Source organism: Coregonus lavaretus (assembly GCF_964263955.1).
Source record: "Coregonus lavaretus genome assembly, chromosome: 10".
In the NCBI taxonomy this organism is placed as follows: domain Eukaryota; kingdom Metazoa; phylum Chordata; class Actinopteri; order Salmoniformes; family Salmonidae; genus Coregonus; species Coregonus lavaretus.
In genome coordinates, this window is record NC_139997.1 from 52,937,508 (window position 1) to 52,958,222 (window position 20,715).

Consider the following 20,715-nt stretch of genomic DNA (forward strand, 5'->3'; position numbering starts at 1 on the left):
GTGTACAATGTCATGCCCTGTGGATCAAATAAACGTATTTCTCACATTCATATGGCTTTATAATAATTCTGTTTCATCCGAGGAAGTAGATTTTAGAGGATCAAGAGAAGTTGCTCAGCTGGGATTTTGCTCCAACACTCCTGCATCAATTCACTGAATTCACTGTCCAAAATGACTCTTCCTTTTCGTCAGCTCTGGACAGAATGGCCAGACAGATGAGCAGAAAGACAACACCACAGTGTTCACCCGGATCCTAGACCGTCTCCTAGATGGCTACGACAACCGTCTCAGACCAGGGTTGGGAGGTACAGTACTGTACAATGGTTTCTCACCAACTCATAACATTCTCAAGTTAGAGCTGGTAGGAAATAAAAGGGTGATGATGAGTTACTTGGATTTATGCAATAACATGGTTATTGCATGCCGTAAATTACCTTTACAGCAGCTAATTTTCGGAATCCTTTGTTGTCTTATTTGGAATTGATGGCACGAGATTGCACCACCCTGTTGGTTTACTATTGGTCATTTGCCAATACTATTAATTGGATGATAGTACTCCAGAGCACATAAAAAAGGGAGGGCTGGAGTCCTTTGTCCTGCTTGAAGAAAAATAAATCGGCATTTCATTCGCTTATCGTCACAAGCATCCTCATATCTTTCTTTTTTCTGCCTTTGCACTCATATCAGTGGAATCTACAGGAGGGCGATTTACTGTTAGCTATTTCCTTAGAAGCATGATATCAAGAACAAGTATCTTTTGAAAATGAAAGCAAACAGAAAATAAAGACCCTTGGTGAATAACTTAACTAATTATTTTGAGAAATAGTGTATGGTGTAGATATTCTCATTGGGACCTTGGGGAGTTTTGGCTCTTTTCATGGAAGTGTACTGTGAAAGACAGTTGTTGCCTATACTGCTCTAGATTCAACTCAACTTGACAGAGTAATGGAGAGATATCTAGGCCTACTGGAACGTGAAGGGTATTTGTATGGAATTGATTCTCAACTGGCTTACCTGGTTAAATAAAGGTGAAATAAAAATAAATAAATAAAAGTATGGAATTGATAGTGTGGGGGCATACAGACAAGAGAATATTACATTTTCAGTGGCAAATGGAGAGAAATTAAACATTATGATTGACACCATTCCTGATGTAAATCATGTTGCCATTTTCCACTTCAAAACATAATGCTGTACAGATGAAGGTACTCAAAATACGTCAGACCAGGTGAAATTTGATCTCAGCCAAGAGATTTGAAAATACATGAAGAGATTGCATCAGTCCCTAGGTAATGGTCCTGACCCTGAAACGGAGAACTGCAGAAATGGTTATTGACCTCAAAATCAGGATTGTAAGGTGTCATTTTGGAAGGGGGCTCTGTGAAAATTAGGGAATGATACGATCAAAGGGCAATGCTCCCCAGGATTACGTGCTAGTTAGAGCTAATGAGGAGCCCTGATCGACACTCACTCTCCTAATTTCTTGGTTCAACAGAGCGTGTAACTGAAGTCAAGACTGACATTTTCGTGACGAGTATTGGGCCCGTCTCGGACCATGACATGGTATGCCCGTCTTTCCTCTCTGTTATTCCCCTCTCTGAAATGTCACCAGTTCTGTGTCCATGTTCTCCCCTTAACCTCTTTTGATGTGGTTTCAAAGGTAAAATGTTTATAAATTTGATCAGCCCCATTAGTTTTCGACATAAATGAAATGTCACGAGCAAGGAAATGTTATTAGACCAATTGGCTCATTCATTTCCCAGATAAATGCAACTTGTAGTCTTAAACAGAATTATATTTGTATGTCCAATTTTATTGCATGGCATGACCCAAGCGGAGAGGGCTTGGTATTGATGTGGGTATAATGACTTTGGATCTTGTATAGCCTTTGTCTTTAGATTTGGCCATGATGTACAGTCTATTATATTAGCAGGTGCTTGGGACTAGATTGCAAAGCCCCAGCTCGTGTCCCAAATGGAACCCCTACTTAGTGCACTACTTTTGACACATTTTAATGGAGCCCAATTGGCCCTGGTCAAAAGAAGTGCACTTTATAGGGAATAGGGTGCCATTTGGGATGCAGCCACAGAGAACAGATGCTATGGTTATGGCCAGAGACATTACCCTTCCTATGGCTATCATGACTGGATAATGTGATTTGATATAATCACACTCAGAGATATAAACTGACAGTGGAATGATTAGACTAGTCTTTGCAAAATCACCCTTCAGAATGTTCTACCTGTTCTCCTCAAATGAGCCAAACGCAATTTCATTGACCAAAAGTCGGTGTACCTACCATTTGAAAAATCTAGTTGGATATTGAAGAGATATTCTTTATTGAATGGCAACAGCGATGGTGAGATTGATTTATTAATCATTGCTCTGTTGAGATGTCTTCTTTAACCACTGTGGATGAATCATAGCGTCAGTATAAAACAATTACTAATCTGACTCTGCGTAATGTACACAGGAATATCAAGTCCCGGGACATACAGTATGTGAAACACACTCTCTCTCTTTCTCTCTCTCTGCCTCTGATATTGTTTCACAATCTTGATGAAGGTTTGGTATTGGTGCACTTGAACCGTGTGTATTTGACGTATTATGATTTTATTACTGAACATGCTCTAACATATGGACCTGCACTTTTTACTGCTGCGCAACTTCACAGTAAGTCACGGAATGGGCTGGCCAAAAGGAACAGCTACAGTAGCTACCATTTCCCTTTCCAGTCCATTTCCATTACCTTGCAGCTCTGTTACCGTTCACACTAATTAACTCACGGCCGGGGAAAAATAGAGAACCGGAACGTTGTAAATTCACTGGCTAGCTAACTCCGTCAGGCATTCTGAAATAATTCAAAGCTGCTCTTAGCCATGGCGATTAGTGCATGTTAGAGTGAGATATCATGCCAGTGTTTGTATTTTTTGGTGTGCTTAAATCTAGAGCACTGTGCTTCTTCCTCATGTTTATTGACGACACATTCATGAGGACAAGCTGGAAGGAAGAGATGGAAGCTACTCCACCAGTTAGATAGACCTACCTTTGTTGAAGCCTCTACCTTGACAAGACAAGACAGTCACCAGCAGGATAAATAGGCAATTGCTGCTACATGGAAGCCTAAGTGATGTGTGAGAGAACAAAAGTATTGAAAAGTGGGAGTGTGCATTACTCAGCAACAGATATAGGATGACTAGGGACAACCTACCTCTCCTGGGTCCTGACCTTGCCTTCTCTCTCACAGGAATACACCATTGACGTGTTCTTTCGTCAAAGCTGGAAGGACGAGCGGCTAAAATTTAAAGGTCCAATGTCTGTTCTCCGTTTGAACAACCTGATGGCCAGTAAAATCTGGACCCCTGACACATTCTTTCACAATGGCAAGAAGTCTGTGGCCCACAACATGACTATGCCCAACAAACTCCTACGAATCACAGAGGAGGGAACTCTGCTCTACACTATGAGGTAAGAGAACACATTTGTCTGTTTTTGTTATATTAGTTTTAGGAAGAGGTATTTTTAACACTGTAACTGGAAATCCTTACTGGAAAGCAGAACATGATTTTCTCTACAGACAATAGTCATAAGTCTACCAGTCCCATGATGATCGTGATTCCAGTATATTGTATTGTTTTTGTAGTTTCTGCTCTAGAAAATAATGTTGGTATCCAGCAAATTATTTATCTTTAAAGAGATTGTATACTGTAGTGGGGAGCGCTAAGATAAGACCCATAGTGAGTAGAGTGAGTAGTGTAGAATATAGTGGTAGAGTGGAGGCCCTTTGTGGGTTTTCATTTGAGCTGAAACATTATAAATAATGGTCTCAGACGTGAACTTCCAATGCTCACAAAATGGAGCTAACGTGTGGGTCACAGGGGGTGGCCATAAAACCTTCTTTAACATGTTTATTAGCAGATAAGGACACAGTGTGAGTTCATATTTATGGCGTAGAGATGATGAATGGGTGACGTGTCATGGCTGGGTTGACGTTCCCTTTTTCACTGTGTTGTCAGGAAAAGGCTGCAGCTCAGAGGTTTGCAGCATTGTCCCTCCCTGCCATTTTTTATTTCTCTCTCTTTCTCTCTCACTTTCTCTCTCTTTGTCTCTCCCTCTCTCTTTCTCTTTTTCTCTCTATGTATCTTTCCCTCGCTCCCTCCCTCCTTCCAGACTGACAGTGAGGGCGGAGTGTCCCATGCACCTGGAGGACTTCCCCATGGACGCCCATGCTTGTCCACTGAAGTTTGGCAGCTGTGAGTGTTTCCCCCTTTCTCTATCTCTCTCTCTTTCCCTTCCGACCGGAAACGCGCTTCTCGTACCTGATAGGAGCTGACAGTGGCGTTACAGCTGTTCTCCGGCAGGATCTGACCTCCCAGGCCCCGCTGGGCCTCGCTAGGTGCACGGCAGGGCGGAGACCTCTGTTTATCGGATGCAGTAGTCCCTGTCATACTTTCAGCGCATCGTGCCAGGTGCTCATGGCTGCCAGGTCTTCTGACCCCAAATCATCCTTGAGAAGTGAAGAAAGAAAGAGAGAGAGAGAGATCGAGAGAGAGAGAAAGAGAGAAGAGAGAAAGAGAGAGTGAGAGAGAGAGGAGCCCGACAATGATGAGTCAGTCTGTTCGGAATAACACAGCATGAATAAAAGACCAACCCTCAACTTTAAACTGGCTTGCTAAATATTTCAGTGATGAGGCTCCTCTGCAGTACAACTCCTCTGCAGTGCTGAAGCAACACTGCACTGTGGATGGCTTTGACATGTCAGAGGGTTCGCCAGGAGGGAGGAAATCTGACTTGGCTGTTTAAAGGTCAGTCAGATTGAGATGTTGTTTGTTTCTCTTCCCCTCTCTCTTCTCCCTGCCAGATGCTTACACCAGAGCTGAGGTTGTGTACGTGTGGACGAGAGGGGCAGCCCAGTCTGTTGTGGTGGCTGAAGATGGCTCTCGGCTCAACCAGTATGATCTGATGGGGCAAAGTGTGGACTCTGGGGTTGTCCAGTCCAGCACAGGTTTGATTCCCTTGTTTCCCTAAACCTCCCTCTCCTTTCTCTCCAAAAAGCTGCATCACACTTCCACTGCTTTACGTTTGTAGGCTTACTTTGAGAACATGTCCCAGATTTGTAATTTCCCTTGTGGGCATCACATCATTTCTCTTCTTTTTGGTCCATTGATGCTGCATGGCATAATTAGTGACAGTGTAAAATGGGTGACCCCTTTACAGTGAGTTTAGCTGCAGGCAGAAAGGTAGTGCTTAAGACCATAGAAATCTATGCTTAAGACAGCCTTTACTGTTTCTTTATTGGTCGGTGTTTGAAAGTGACAATACCTATCTCATTAAATTGTATATGCTAATTCTGAGGTACCATTGATTTATCAAAACAAATGTAATTAATTTTGCATGGCCATTGAATAAGTGCATATTGATTCCTTTGTTTATGTCTCTGTCAAACATAAAGAGCCAATTTATTACTACCTAATTAATTCCCATTGCTGTCGCAGAGAATTCTCTATGTTATTGCTGTCAATGCACTGATGGTTATGCCACGTTACTGAGTTAGTTGATAAATGAGACCTTTAACAATACTAATATATCTCTATGGCAACAAAACACCATGCTCGTAACATGGCAAACCACTCTAAAGCACACAGACAGATTCCTCTCTAGTATGATATAATAGTCTGGGGGGGGGGGGGGGGGGGGGTTGATTCAGATTCAGAGTGTTTAATAGTTGCATGTACAGGGGTTGCAGGTGTGATAGTAGGGTACAGTGAACATCTTAGGCTCTGAGCTCCAACATGATGCAGTGATGCAGACAGAACTGCAATCTCACAAATTTTTTTAGTATATCAGATCAAATGTGTAGGATTCACAGGAGCACAAGAGCTTTATCAAGTGGCCTTCCAACTGGAAATGACACAATAACTTCTCACGCATCATTCTCTGTTTCAACCTCTCCATCCTGCCCGACAACAGGAGAATATGTTGTCATGACGACACACTTCCATCTGAAGAGGAAGATTGGTTATTTTGTCATCCAGACGTACCTGCCCTGCATCATGACGGTAATCCTGTCCCAGGTGTCCTTCTGGCTCAACAGAGAGTCCGTCCCAGCCAGGACTGTGTTTGGTGAGTCCCTGCTACTTCATACCAAACGTAAACCAGTTGACATCCAATTTACACAGTCACCACACACAGTGTTAACTAACCACAGCAGGCCTTCACACCAGAGGGAACAGTGTGATCTTCGTCACATTGCCTTACTAACGTCCCTTCACATGTAGCTCTGAAATCAATTACTATAGTAGCAATGTTGATAGAGGAGGCCTGGTGCCCATCAATTAATGAGCTTGTATCAAAGCGAAGGAAAAGTAACACTGACACTCGCTCACATTGGTTGGTTTCCTAAAGTCAGTATCAAACCAGATTGGTTGAATCCTCTTATTACGTCTGAGTTCTAAACCTACTATATTCTGGAGCACTGCACCAGCCAGAGGTGCATTAATTCTTGATTCAACAGTGGCTGCAGTGGAATTTCAAGTTCTACGCTGGCTGAGTGTGGCTGTGAGTATGGATGTGCGTGTGTGTGAGTGAGTGCACTGTGTGTGTGTGTGTGTGTGTATGTCTGAGCTCTTACGCAACAGCGTCCAAAAGGAATGCTCTTGTTCGTCAGTCTGCAGCATGCTGCTCTGTAGCAGAACAGAGCGGCGGTTAGCTGGGCTGTCCTTGCTTTACCTCCCACTCTCTATGCGCATCGCCCATGTCAGTGTCTCCCATGGCTGAGTATTTAAAGGAGCTTTCCGAGCTACATAATAAAGCATCTTTGTGTCCCCTGTAGCTCAGTTGGTAGAGCATGGCGCTTGCAACGCCAGGGTTGTGGGTTCGTTTTCCCACGGAGGGCCAGTATGAAAATATATGCACTCACTAACTGTAAGTCGCTCTGGATAAGAGTCTGTTAAATGACAAAAAAAAAAGAAAAGGTGAGTGTGAGGCAGAGGATTTTTCAACAGCAACCCTAGCCTGTACTGTGTTTGCTTCAGGGTTCCAGTGGTGCTGTTATGTAGCCTACCTGGTGCTGTTCATCACGTGGCAGAATGAGGAGTAGGGGAATGAGGTTGACCTAGATGCATAGCACTATCTGGAGCGTGTGTCTTCCTCATGTCATGTACTGTACTTCTGTCTCTGGGAGCACAAAACTCATCCACTGTACTCACACTACAATTAGCTATTCAGTACTCATTATTTCAGGCAAGAGATGGGCATGTTTCAAGAGATAGGCTAGGTCAATGGCATATGTCATTGATAATAAATAATGTACAATGAATGATGTGAGGGGCAGTTGGTATGTTTTATTGTGAAGTTAATCATTAGGCTGTTGACAAAAAGCCAATTCATGTTTATTTGTTGAATGAAAGATTCCAATAATCAGCTGTACAAGCTTGTATTCAAACTGTAGTTCTAATGTTTTATACTGATGTTTAGAACAAGTATGTCTTCACAACTCTTGCAATGTAACTTGTTCAAGTCTTTAAGAAATAATTAGTGAAATTAATAAGTAGTATTTGTCTCATCAAAACATATTAGCTAGCATATTAACTAGCACAAGATGTAAGGTATTGCCTCCTGGTTGATATCCGATGTAGGGGTTCTGTGTGAGTGAGCAAAGACGGCATATAGCAAATGCAAATCCTCCCTTTTAGATAAATTGGCAATTTAAAAAATGCAGCATAGGGTTATCTATTTGTCATTGTTGTGATTAAAGAAGGCAGATACATTCAGAGCCAGTATATTGTAGTGGAAAAACAATTGGCTATTTATTTATTTATCATCCCAATAAAAAATAAAAATATGATAATGATTAAATGGCTCTGAAAGGAAAATTGAATTAATATGTTCCATTATATTTCATTTTGGAGCACAGTCCTCTATTCTTTCTCTGTGGCTGTCATAGACATCAACGGTGCTCAGAAGATTAGCTCTCTTTCTTCCCTGCTCTTAAAGTGAGCACCGCTATTGAACATCTTCTGGGTTGGTGTGTGCCACTGGCATGGTTAGACATGTGCAGATTAGTTTTTAGTTATTGATAAGGTCATGAATAAAGCAGTAGCCTTAAGGTGGATACAGTAGGGGAATGGAGAGGACCACCACTGCTGGGAGTGGTAAGGAGTTAAATATTAGTTTAATTTGAGATTTCATTTGATATACTTTATTGGTTATGATTTATCCATTCTTTCCTTGTTACAGTGCTCTCTCTATCTAAGTCAGCAAAGTGTGACAGTCTCATTGCCCCACCTTGCCATTCATCACCTGAAATGTTTAATTTCATTTTTGCAGTGTACCTTTTCACACTATCACACTTTATCTAAAAAATTTTCCTCCCTGCTACCTACCGTCTGTGTGGAGGAAAACCTTGTTAAAAGATATGTATCATCTAAATCAAGTGTCAGTTGCTTTTGCACACAGAGCTAAATTGAGTGGAAGGGTTCCCAACAATTGAGTTATACCACTATTAATCCACTTAGAACTTTCCAGATGGGTGCCTCTGCTCATTAAGGGCCTTCAAACTCACCAACCACACACAGTCTATTAGTCCAACTTGTCAAATAGAGTCATTTAAGACGAGCGTCAAAATCATGTTTTAATGAATCACTCGCTGCACTTATTTAGGTTGAAAACAATTATAAATACCTAACAGTGTCGCTCTCTATTCTATAAGCAAATGTTACCATGCCCACCACATGACTTTGATTTCATTCCACACATCATTTGGGATTTTAATATTCTTGGTTAAAAAAAATACGACATGAAATGACATTAGAGCTGGTGACGTGTTTCCATGGCAACACAGCTTTCTGTCTTTATGTATGTTAGTGGATCCTTCAGGATACTTTGGAAAAGAGTGTGGTGGGGAAGGAAGGAAGGAGGCAGCTGCCATAGACCAGCCTCAATTCTTGACTGACTGTGGCATGCCCATCCCCATCCCCCTCCCCTTTACCCAAACGTACTTATCCATCTAACCATCAACCCCCCGTGAAGATTTCTCATAAAGGAATGCTGAAGCCAAACGAGAATTGTCTTGGTGGTGTGGTTTGATGTGGGTGTTATGTTCGCATATCGTACCCTGGTAGGTTTGTCCCTCCTGGGTCATCGTCAATGTTCCCTCAAAATAATTCAGCTCTGAGCAAATTTCAGGTCTGCTGAGCACAAACTTGAACGTTGTGAAAATTCCAGTGAGCATTTACTGCAAACACTGAGGCTGTACCCACTTTAAGTTACAGTTTTAACAGTGGGCAAGTAGGCTACTGTGGCTATTTGATCATAATGTAGGCCTACCAGAGTGGCCTACCATCAAAACATGCATCCCATAACATTTGAACATGGAAATAGCTGTTCTATCATTCAGCCTACAGTAGCAGCCAATGTGTGGTGTTCAATGTAGGCCTACATTCCATGAGACTTTTGAAAAAAAAACATACAGGGCTTGACATTAACCTGTTTATCCACTTGTCCTTCAGACAAGGAGGTGACAAACATTTTTGTTGTGTTGTTTGATGCAAGAAACCACTTTACAAAATAAAATGCATTATTATTCCCATACCATTATTACAGACAATCAGACAAATTATGCTACCCTCTGCCTATTGGCTACAGTACTTAGCTTATTCAAGCCTATCTCAAAATGTAACACTGCCCCTTTAGGACAAAAATAAATGCTCTTTACCTGACTCGCTTTTCAAAGATGTCTAGAAATTTATTAATTTTTTGCTCTTGTAGGAAGCAATCACTCCCCTATTGCTGACTACAAATTATCTATAACTGGGCTAATAACTCACTAACTAGCAAAGGGTATGAAAAAATGTGCACCCGTGGCTACATGCAGCTCTCGCTTTGATCTCAAAACAAGCACATCTACTCACGACTGCTTACGCTGTAAACACAGTCCAGTTCAAAGTAATGACACAGATCCATATATGGCAATGGTCTATTTGCATATAGGCCTACTGCAGCTCTGATTGTTTATGCTGCACCGGTCTGTGTAGAGTACGGGCTGAGTCGTGAGTGTCAATGCAATAGAATCCTACTCCGATGCGTTCTGCCTACAACAAAATCTCTTGCATAGTTAGTTTTGGTATGTTGGATTGAAAGTGGCTAATATTGCGTTGATTCAATCATAATTGCCACAGTAGTGAAATGTTGATAGTGTTAACAGGGAAAATTCTAGAACAGTAGCCACCAACCTTTTCTGAGTGGTAGCCGAGATCTACCACTCAGATTTTTTTTACATGACTTAAAAAACGTAAGCCTATGCAACATTAACCAATTAAAAACAGTGCTGTAGTAATGAGTTTTGTGCAGTAAGCTATAGGCCCAATACATTATTACCGCCTATTGGCTTTGCTTGAATTGCCCTGCCAATGCATTGTCGTTCGGGCCATTTAAAAAAAGTATATTTCTACATTTGAGGTAGGCTATCTGATCACACCGGTAACAGATCCGTTGTTGTATTACTTGTGAAGCACAGCTGAGTGAGCATACATTTAAATAACTTGCTTTTTATTTTACTGGGCTGATGGTGCCTGCATCTGATGGTCAGTCTCAGCGGAGGGAGAGAGCAGCAGACTCAGGGTCCGCCTCTCAACATCCCTCCGCTCTCCCTTTCCTCCACTGACATTGACCAAAAAGGGACACCGTCTTCCAGCTGATGGCGAAACTCGAGTCGCACCGCATTATTTCTGCCTCATGCACAAATTCATGTTGTTACTCCTATGAACAGAGAAAGTGAAATATTCCTGGATATTAAAAAAGACCCAAGCCGCTAATAATAGCAACAACGCAAGCCTATAGATACACTTTCCTACTCATTCATTACTGCTGCAGTACTTGTGAAGCGCTAAGTGGAAATAGGTGTTTGGTGCAGTATTTCTCAAGTAAAAAAAATTGCATGAAAAACTAGTCAGTGTATTGCACACAGTCTATCGAATCGGGAAAGTCTGGCTGCACGCTCAGGACTGATTTCTGAGAACGACAACATGTCTACAACTTCATCATCTGCAAGCTGTGAAACGATCGTAAATAAAGCACAAGCTACACGCTGTTTATCAGTGCCCAAAATCACTTGCCATACGAGTTTAAACTTTTTCAATGAAGCTAGCAAGTAATGTTAGGAACTAGCAGGCACATTGAGCAGCCAGGCCACAATCAGGTCACTGTTGAGTGTCGACGTGTGTGCTTCGGTGCCATTTGGTTTTTAATAACTTTCTCACTATCAATTACCATAGTGTGCATCTGTTTGGCAGTGCTTCATAGGGAATGATGTTACAAAACAGTATGAGGGGGGACACAATATGTTCGCAAATGGGTTTTGGAGTATTGAAAAGTTGCAGTTGGGATACAAGTGCGTTCTGATCGTCTCAATTCTCAACTAATTGACACTATCAAACACATCAGCAAGTGCCCATTCCATGAAGGGCTTAGGGCCAAGGGTTATTTCAACATAACACTGGCGATGTGTTGACTTACAGTGCCTTCGGAAAGTATTCAGATCCCTTGACTTTTTCCACACTTTGTTACGTTACAGCCTTATTCTAAAATGGATCCTCAGCAATCTACACACAATACCCCATAATGACAAAGCGAAAACTGTTTTTTATACATTTTTGCAAATGTATTAAAAATAATAAACAGAAATACCTTATTTACATACACTACCAGTCAAAAGTTTGGACACACCTACTCATTCAAGGGTTTTTCTTTATTTTTACTATTTTTTACATTGTAGAATAATCGTGAAGACATCAAAACTATGAAATAACACATATGGAATCATGTAGTAACCAAAAAAATGTTAAACTAATCAAAATACTGTATATTTTAGTAAAGATATGTAAAAATAAAGAAAAACCCTGGAATGAGTAGGTGTCCAAACTTTTGACTGATACTGTAAGTATTCAGACCCTTTGCTATGAGACTCGAAATTGAGCTCAGGTGCATCCTGTTTCCATTGATCATCCTTGAGATGTTTCTAAACATCATTGGAGTCAATCTGTGGTAAATTCAATTGATTGGACATAACTTGGAAAGGCACACACCTGTCTATAGAAGGTCCCACAGTTGACAGTGCATGTCAGAGCAAAAACCAAGCCATGAGGTCGAAGGAATTGTCCGTAGAGCTGCGAGACAGGACTGTGTCGAGGCACAGATCTGGGGAAGGGTACCAAAACATTTCTGCAGCATTGCAGGTCCACAAGAACACAGTGGCCTATATCATTCTTAAATGGAAGAAGTTTGGAACCACCAAGGATCTTCCTAGAGCTGGCCGCACAGAAAGACTGAGCAATCGGGGGAGAAGGGCCTTGGTCAGGGAGGTGACCAAGAAACCGATGGTCACTCTGACAGAGCTCCAGAGTTCCTCTGTGGATATGGGAGAACCTTCCAGAAGGACAACCGTCTCTGCAGCACTCCACCAATCAGGCTTTTATGGTAGAGTGGCCAGACGGAAGCCACTCCTCAGTAAAAGGCACATGACAGCACGCTTGGAGTTTGCCAAAAGGCACCTAAAGACTCTCAGACCATGAAACCAAGATTTAACTCTTTGGCCTGAATGCCAAGCGTCACGTCTGGAGAAAACCTGGCACCATCCCTACGGTGAAGCATGGTGGTGGCAGCATCATGCTGTGGGGATGTTTTTCAGCGGCAGGGACTGGGAGACTAGTCAGGATCGAGGCAAAGACGAAAGGAGCAAGGCACAGAGAGATCCTTGATGAAAACCTGCTCCAGAGCACTCAGGACCTCAGACTGGGGCGAAGGTTCACCTTCCAACAGGACTACGACCCTAAGCACACAGCCAAGAAAATGCAGTAGTGGCTTCAAGACAAGTCTCTGAATGTCCTTGAGTGGCCCAGCCAGAGCCCGCACTTGAACCCTATCGAACATCTTTGGAGAGAAATGAAAATAGCTGTGCAACAACGCTCCCCATCCAACCTGACAGAGCTTGAGAGGATCTTCAGAGAAGAATGGGAGAAACTCCCCAAATACAGGTGTGCCAAGCTTGTAGCGTCATACCCAAGAAGACTCGATGCTGTAATTGCTGCCATAGTACTGAGTAAAGGGTCTGAATACTTATGTAAATGTGCAAACATTTCTAAAAACGTGTTTTTGCTTTGGCGTGATAGGGTATTGTGTGTAGATTGATGAGGGAAAAAAACTATTTAAACCATTTTAGAATAAGGCTGTAACTAAACAAAATGTGGAAAACATCAAGGGGTCTGAATACTTTCCGAATGCACTGTGTAACTGGCCTAATAACTCGCTAACTAGCAAAGAATATCAACAAATGTGCACACGCGCGGCTATGCTCTCTGATCTGAACTGATCTGAAAAGCCATTCACTTGTCAGTGATTGAAAAACCGCTTGTGGGCTACCCCCCACCGTTGCGCTCTGGCTCTGCCTACAACAAAATCGCAGACACCAGTCTTGCAAAGTTAGATTTGTTTTGGTTTGTTGCATTGAAAAGGGGCTGATATAATGTTGATTTGATCACAGAATTTTTTTTGATCTATATGGTGCAAACTAATGGGGCTAATTCAGCAAAGTTCAATCTCTCTACACGGCCTGGCGTTTCTTTTCTTCTGCTCGGCAGTCTTGGAGGAGGTGCGCAGCCGCGCACGTGTGAAGCTTAGAGGGAACATTGCTCCACAATAGCACTTGATGGTTGTGTAGAAACCACATCACAGGACCAAGGTCCAGACCAAAGGCAGTAGAGTCACAAAGTTTCAGTCTATAAAGCATCAGGTTGATTCTCTGTGTGTCTCATCTCTCCATCGCTGTCTCAGTGAACTAAGTCCTCCAAGCAGAGCAGAGCAGGGAGAGACAACGTCACAGTAGTCTATCAACATATGATGACGAGGCGAGCATTGCCCGTTCCCTATACCTGTACACCCAGTACCATTGCATTATAACACTATGGTGGTGGAGGAACAGTCCATTATATTGGATTCATAAGCAGCCTCTCATTCTGTCCCTTGAATTGCCTTCTTTGGCCCCAGCCGAGTTCTCTGTGTAAGCTGCTGGGCTGTTTTTGTTTTGTGGTGTAAACATCTGCAGCAGTCCGTGTGGATGAGCAATGCACCGACAGACATCCCCTGAACTGCTTCTCTTCTCCGATCCCCTACTCTCACCTCTTCTTTAACAAAACCCATCCACAGTACAGAACGACACCCTTGCATAATCCTGTAGGCTTAACACCCTCCCCCTTTCTGTTTTTAAAGTCATACAACCTTTTGTGTGCAGGTATTATGCAGGCTTAAAAAAAACGCATGTGTTTTGGTGCTTTTATAAAAAATATATGTGCCTCCGCCGGCATTACGTGACAATTCCTATTTCTCTGGGGCTGCAGCCTCATTGTTCATGTAGTGCATGAAGTTGGAATCAGGGAGGTATTGGAGAAGTTGGCAAGCTTTTCGCCAGCTAATCAAAATGTAATGCTCAGGCTGCCAACATAATCGTAGCTTTTGCTTAATCCATTTAAGCAATTTTACCCAGTGACCAATTGTGTTGGTACTGATTCAAGATGCGTAAAGTTACATATGTCAACAGCAGTGTGCTATACTCTCACCAGAACATCCCCATTTTGGAAATGGCCACGCATACTAGACTAGGTTGGACAGAGTGTGTAGTTGTAGGATGTAATATGCGTATTTAGCCTACAACGTAAAACCCAAACAAGCAAGAACATGATCTATCTATTTCAGTCTAGAATGTAACCCATTCTCCCGCTCTGTCCCTACAGGGGTGACAACTGTGCTGACCATGACTACCCTCAGTATCAGCGCTAGGAACTCTCTCCCAAAAGTGGCCTACGCCACAGCCATGGACTGGTTCATTGCAGTCTGTTATGCCTTTGTCTTCTCTGCCCTCATTGAGTTTGCTACAGTCAACTACTTCACAAAGAGGGGCTACGCCTGGGATGGGAAAAGTGTGGTGCCAGAGAAGGTATTCGTAGTATTATTATTATTATTATTATTATTATCTCACATCAAATATATTGTATTTTTAAATAAATTATATATATATTTTTAAATTATATATTTTGTGATATATTAATCCTAGAATCCTTAGTTGCTATCCATTGATATACCATTGATTCTTGAAGAATATAATGAAGAAATGCCTCATGAGCATAGTTCAACTTCTGTACCCCATCAGAACCCAAAATATAAGCTTGTTTTACTCTAATGTTTGTAAACAACGTAAATGTCAAAACATGGCTGAAACTATATATTTGATATCATGGATGGTCAGTCCTTGCATCAATAGCTCTGTCTATGAATTTGAGAGAGGTTACATTTCACCAGCCCCATCCTGTAGCTTTTTAGTGAAAGGGGGGCAGGAAGAATGCTTTGTTATTGTTTCAATTAAGGATTCTAGCTTTAAGATAACAAAGCTCAAACATAATTATCAGGGGTGTTCCACCTAAAACCAGAGCAGTTAGTTCTATATTATTGGTGGAGCACAACAGTGAGGGTTAGTTTTATGTCACTAACTCATCTCAATGCAAATGAGATTCATGGGACATGACAAAAACATTAATAGTTTAGAGTTCCTGCCGAGTCTTCTGGTGCTCACTGTCTCACCGGTGCAGTTAGGAGTACAGTACATTACTATACTGTGTGGTCTCTACCTGCTCCTAAACAAAATTGAGACAAAATACTAGACAAACTCTTACACAATGTCTTGCCATTATCACACAATGTTTTGCCATGTTTTTTGAACAAGCGAGAGCAGACATCTGTACTTATCCATTCAGGTTGTACCCAGTTTGAATTGTTAGCTTGTCAATGTGCTTTGTTGGTTGGTTTCTTGTGAGATAACCCAAGGCACTGTCTGTTTATCCTCCTTGCAGCAAAAGAAAAAGAAAGAGTCCCTCCTGAAGAAGAACAACACCACGGCTTACACCGCCGCCACTGCTACAGCCTTCGCTCCAAACATTGCCAGGGACCCTGGTTTGGCCACCATTGCCAAAAGCGCCCCCCCTCCCCCCACCGAGCCCAAGGAAGAACCCAAGCCCAAGCCACCAGAGGCTAAGAAGACCTTCAACAGCGTCAGCAAGATCGACAGGATCGCCAGAATAGCCTTCCCATTACTCTTCGGAACCTTTAACCTGGTCTACTGGGCAACTTACTTGAATAAAAAGCCCAAGTTACTGGGGATGACCCCGGGATCCCACTAAACCCAATCCCCCCTTCTCTTTTTTCCGAATGTTTATTTTCAGAAAACATGGTGTCCATGCTGGTTGAGTTCCCAGTCGCCACATTGCTTCAATGTCACATACTGTACCTTCCAAGATTTAAAAAAGAGAAAAGGTTTTAGGATCAGAGCAATGTGATGACTATAATGGGAATTGTTTTGGGAGGGAGGGATTATGCTACTAAAGGAAATATGCTAAAAATAATATATGATATACGCAAGAGAATGCTATTCTACAAATTCACATAGCCCAAAAATTGTTAAGGATCTATTCTTTGTTTTAGTTTTCTGATATATGTTCAGTTGTTGTTTTGCATTAAATCATTGACACTGTAAAAGAAAATTGTGTTTTTGCATGGACTGGAAGTTTTTCTTTTCAAAGACCAATCAAAATTTGACTGATGGCCTAGTTTGTTTGATATCAGTGACAAAATGCTACCTTCAATCTCCGTCAAATATTCTTCCATTCTCTGTAGTTGATATTTTGGGGTTGTTCATTTCCTTTTGTTGAAAGAATCAAGATAGGGTTTCAGCAATAGCAATAAAACATGTCTCAGTGGAAACAATGTCATTAATTCATGGATTTAAGAAGAGGATAGAAACAATTTGTTTATGTGCAACATTATGAATACAATTTATTTAGTTTTATTGTAAATATTATCAAGTGTTAGAGATTACGTTTAAGCTTTGCAAAATGTAACTAAAGGGTATTAATATTCAACACGTGGCAGAGAAAGTTTTTCTTTTTTTAACTGTTTATGAAACATTGGAAATAGTTTGTATGAAGAGAGTATTCACTGGTTCACTCCTAAGTGACTGTTTCTTACCAAGTCAGTGTTCCACTGATGGCTGGTCAACGTTGCCAGTGGTTATAATTGAAGTATAAGTTAATATCTATTCACCCTAAATCCATAGCTATGTACACACTAACAACAACAATGTGTCAAGGTCTGGGGTGGGTTAGTAATGAGTAAGAATGTAAAACTGTAAAATCTAAATGTCGGAATGCATTTTATATTTAGAATTAAAAAAACACTATTATTATTTATATTGGTTTCTGGTTTCTATGGCAATAGAAGAACCCCTAGAGGGTCATTTGTACAGGGCCCAGAGGACTGTCAGCAACATTGTTTCGTTTCTAAGAGGGCTGCTAGCAGTAAGCATTGAAGCGGGCGGGCGGTGGCAAATGCATTGAGAGTGAAGAGCAGTGCATTTACATTTTCAGGGTTGAACTAAGGAAAGGATACTCCTTTAATTGATGGCACTATGTTTTCCATTCTGCTCTATTCCGTGACCCTGTGAAGGCGCCATGGTTCCCATCTTCTGTTGACAATGTTTTAGACAACACTCAGAAAGTACCAGCTACACTGCCTTCAGTCTCACATGCCGTTAGAGGAATGCTTCTTTTGGACTGCATTTGTTGCTGCTTGATGTTGATGAGAGCGAAAGGGAGATAATACAGAGGCATTAAACGTGATGGGCTAGTGCTGTGTCCTACACACAGGAAATGTCTTGTAGTTCTATGATAGTACTGGATACCTATATTTTTGTAGCATGATATCAATCCCTCCTCAAAGAGACCCAACAGGTACTAAACCGAACATGTAAAAATATTGTTGGTTTCTTTTTATTGATTTTATTTTTTCACATTCAAACATACGCAATGAGATGTTTTCTCAGATGTGGAAAGTTAAAGTTAATTGTCCTAAAATTCTGTTAATGTAGCAATATCGATTAGCAAGGGCTTTTAAAAAATCTGCATTCTCCGGTGTGATATCCATAGCTTCATGTTGACCTCAGTAATCATAGTTCCATGTGTAGCATCGGTATCCAAAAAGTATTTGGATTAACGCTCACGGGCAATGTCTTTTAGTTTTTCTTCTCCGTAGTTTTCAAGCCGTCAGCACCCAACTTGCTTTCAGAAAACCATGATCCAAATTGAGAGTGGGGGCATTGTATGGCATGGATTGGGGTGTTTTTACAATAAATGGGGATTGTAGTACTGGACATTGTGCAGTGGTGACAATATCTCTGGACCGTGTAGACAGACTAGTGTGTATTGTAGATCAGTGCACAGGGGTAAGAAGGTTAGTGTATCCCAGAGGGAGAAGGAGAGAGTCGGTTGTATTATGACCGATTGAGAGGATCCGTTGCTGGAGATGGAAGGCTTTCAGTATGCAAGTGCACTCAATCTCAAACTGCGTTAGGAACACAAGTCCTGTGTGAAATGTATACATGTAAATATATAGATATTTCAATTTAAACCTATTGTATGGATGTTTATTATCATGATGAAAAAATGATATATAATATACATAATGCATATATGACTATTTAATATAAAAATACTAGCTAAGATAATAGATATTGTTTGTACCAACTTATTGTTATACATTTTGCACATTAGAAGCATCCTTTACATTTATGTAGTCAACTTTGTGCCATGCAAGGTCAGCTTTGAAACACATTCATTAGCTTCTTTCCCTGACCATTGTGTTTTCAAATGAACAAGGTATTGTAAAAAGATGAACTCTTTAATCAATCATGCACCCTTAGCCTTTTAACCATTTCTCTGCTGGGTAATCGTGAATTACTCTTCTTTATTTTTGATGTACAGGTCGATCTATTGATGGGGAGATGGCTTTGAATGTCAATTGCACCTTTTTTTTTAAATATGGCAATAAAGTGAGTCAATTGAAAACCACAAAAGTACTGTATATTAAGTTCACATGAATAATTTTATTTGAGGATTTGCTAATAATCAGTGATGATAAATTGCCGACTGGACATATAAATGTTTTCCTTTTTCATAGAACTTTAGCTTTAAAGATAGCAAAATCCCTGAAGGGTTCCTCTATATTGTTTGCTAATTAAAACCTCAGCTAAAATACAGTTCTTGACATTCAGAGTGGAAAGTGGGCCACCACCAGTTGTTGTTATTTTGTCATACTAATTTAGGAAGGCATTGTATCTGTTCCAGAGCACTGCCTGTAGAATCTGTGGTACATTTGCAAACATGAGCTTCCAACCCCTTCTCCTTTCACATACAGCAGCTGTAACATGTATATAAATGCATCGCAAACCGATCCCCTATGTTGGAGACCAAGTAATCCCCCATTTAGAACTGTTGTTCTGGACAGTACTTGCTTTTCAAAGTTGGGTCTTTGATCAATGTTAGGTACCTGTGGGAGTTTTTTGTTTTCTTGTGTTTTAATTTATCAGGCATAAAAAAAAAAACTATTAATTTGGAAATAAAACAACATTTTTTAAAGCACAAATGTTGAAGATATATAATGGATGAGGGGTAAATGCATCCACACTCACTGATATGTGTTTGTGGTATATAATGTATGATAAATGACAAACGATGATGGAGATGGGGTAGGATTCTGTTGGATTGGGTGGAAAGGTGTACCTTCTGTAAATGTTTTGTTTTGTTATGATATGGCCCTCTGTAGAATCTGTCTTTAAATAAAAGAGAGGAAAACAGTCATGTTGACATTTTTATCAATGTGTAATAAATTGAATTATAAAAATGCCAACACATTATTCCTTGTCACTTTTCCTTTTATATGCTTTCTGCTCCTTTTTACAAACAAAGATAATGCTTGATAAGTGACAGTTCATACATTTATGTATCTCTTGGGGAATGTAAAAGTAGAATGCAAGACCTTTGCAGCTTACTACAAGCATATAAAATACATTTGGCATGGACTCAAGGGGACATAAAGTTGAATTTTGCACAGGCAATGCTAGAAATATGCACAATCATGTCTCAGGTGGCAGTGTTGTTTGGGTGAGAGGGCTAAGTTGACATAATTAATACATAACAGATTTATCTCCTCTGGTTAAACTGAATTAAAGTACTGTAGAGCTCTTCTACGACTTCCTGATTAGAGTAAGGTCCTAGAAACCTACTTTTACCCAAATGATGATCTGTCTAACTCTCTAAGGAGTGCTGAAGTTAGGAAACACAGTAACTCATGCCTATTGACCCTCCCCCTTTTACAGCTCTCACCGTTTCTTTCTTACAAATACAGGCAGGCCGCAGGACTCTATACATGTATGTACAGTCATGGTCAAAGGTTTTGAGAATTACACAAATACACATTTTCACAAAGTCTGCTGCCTCAGTTTTGATGATGGCAATTTGCATATACTCCAGAATGTCATGAAGAGTGATCAGATGAATTGCAATTAATTGCAAAGTCCCTCTTTGCCATGAAAATTAACTTAATCCCCCAAAAACATTTCCACTGAATTTCAGCCCTGCCACAAAAGGACCAGCTGACATCATGTCAGTGATTCTCTCGTTAACACAGGTGAGAGTGTTGACGAGGACAAGGCTGGAGATCACTCTGTCATGCTGATTGAGTTAGAATAACAGACTGGAAGCTTTAAAAGGAGGGTGGTGCTTGAAATCATTGTTCTTCCTCTGTTAACCATGGTTACCTGCAAGGAAACATGTGCTGTCA

General features: G+C 41.0%; 1 protein-coding gene across 1 annotated transcript; it reads left to right on the forward strand.

Moving 5' to 3' along the window:
• Positions 1 to 202: 202 nt before the first annotated feature.
• Positions 203 to 17,286, forward strand: LOC311135875 (gamma-aminobutyric acid receptor subunit alpha-1-like). Its single transcript, XM_084169899.1, has 8 exons — positions 203 to 305; positions 1,496 to 1,563; positions 3,248 to 3,468; positions 4,171 to 4,253; positions 4,862 to 5,005; positions 5,971 to 6,123; positions 14,784 to 14,986; positions 15,897 to 17,286. Exons 2-8 carry the CDS (start codon positions 1,561 to 1,563, stop codon positions 16,221 to 16,223), a joined length of 1,134 nt encoding a protein of 377 aa, XP_084026025.1. The 5' UTR covers positions 203 to 305; positions 1,496 to 1,560; the 3' UTR covers positions 16,224 to 17,286.
• The last annotated feature ends 3,429 nt before the right edge of the window (positions 17,287 to 20,715 follow it).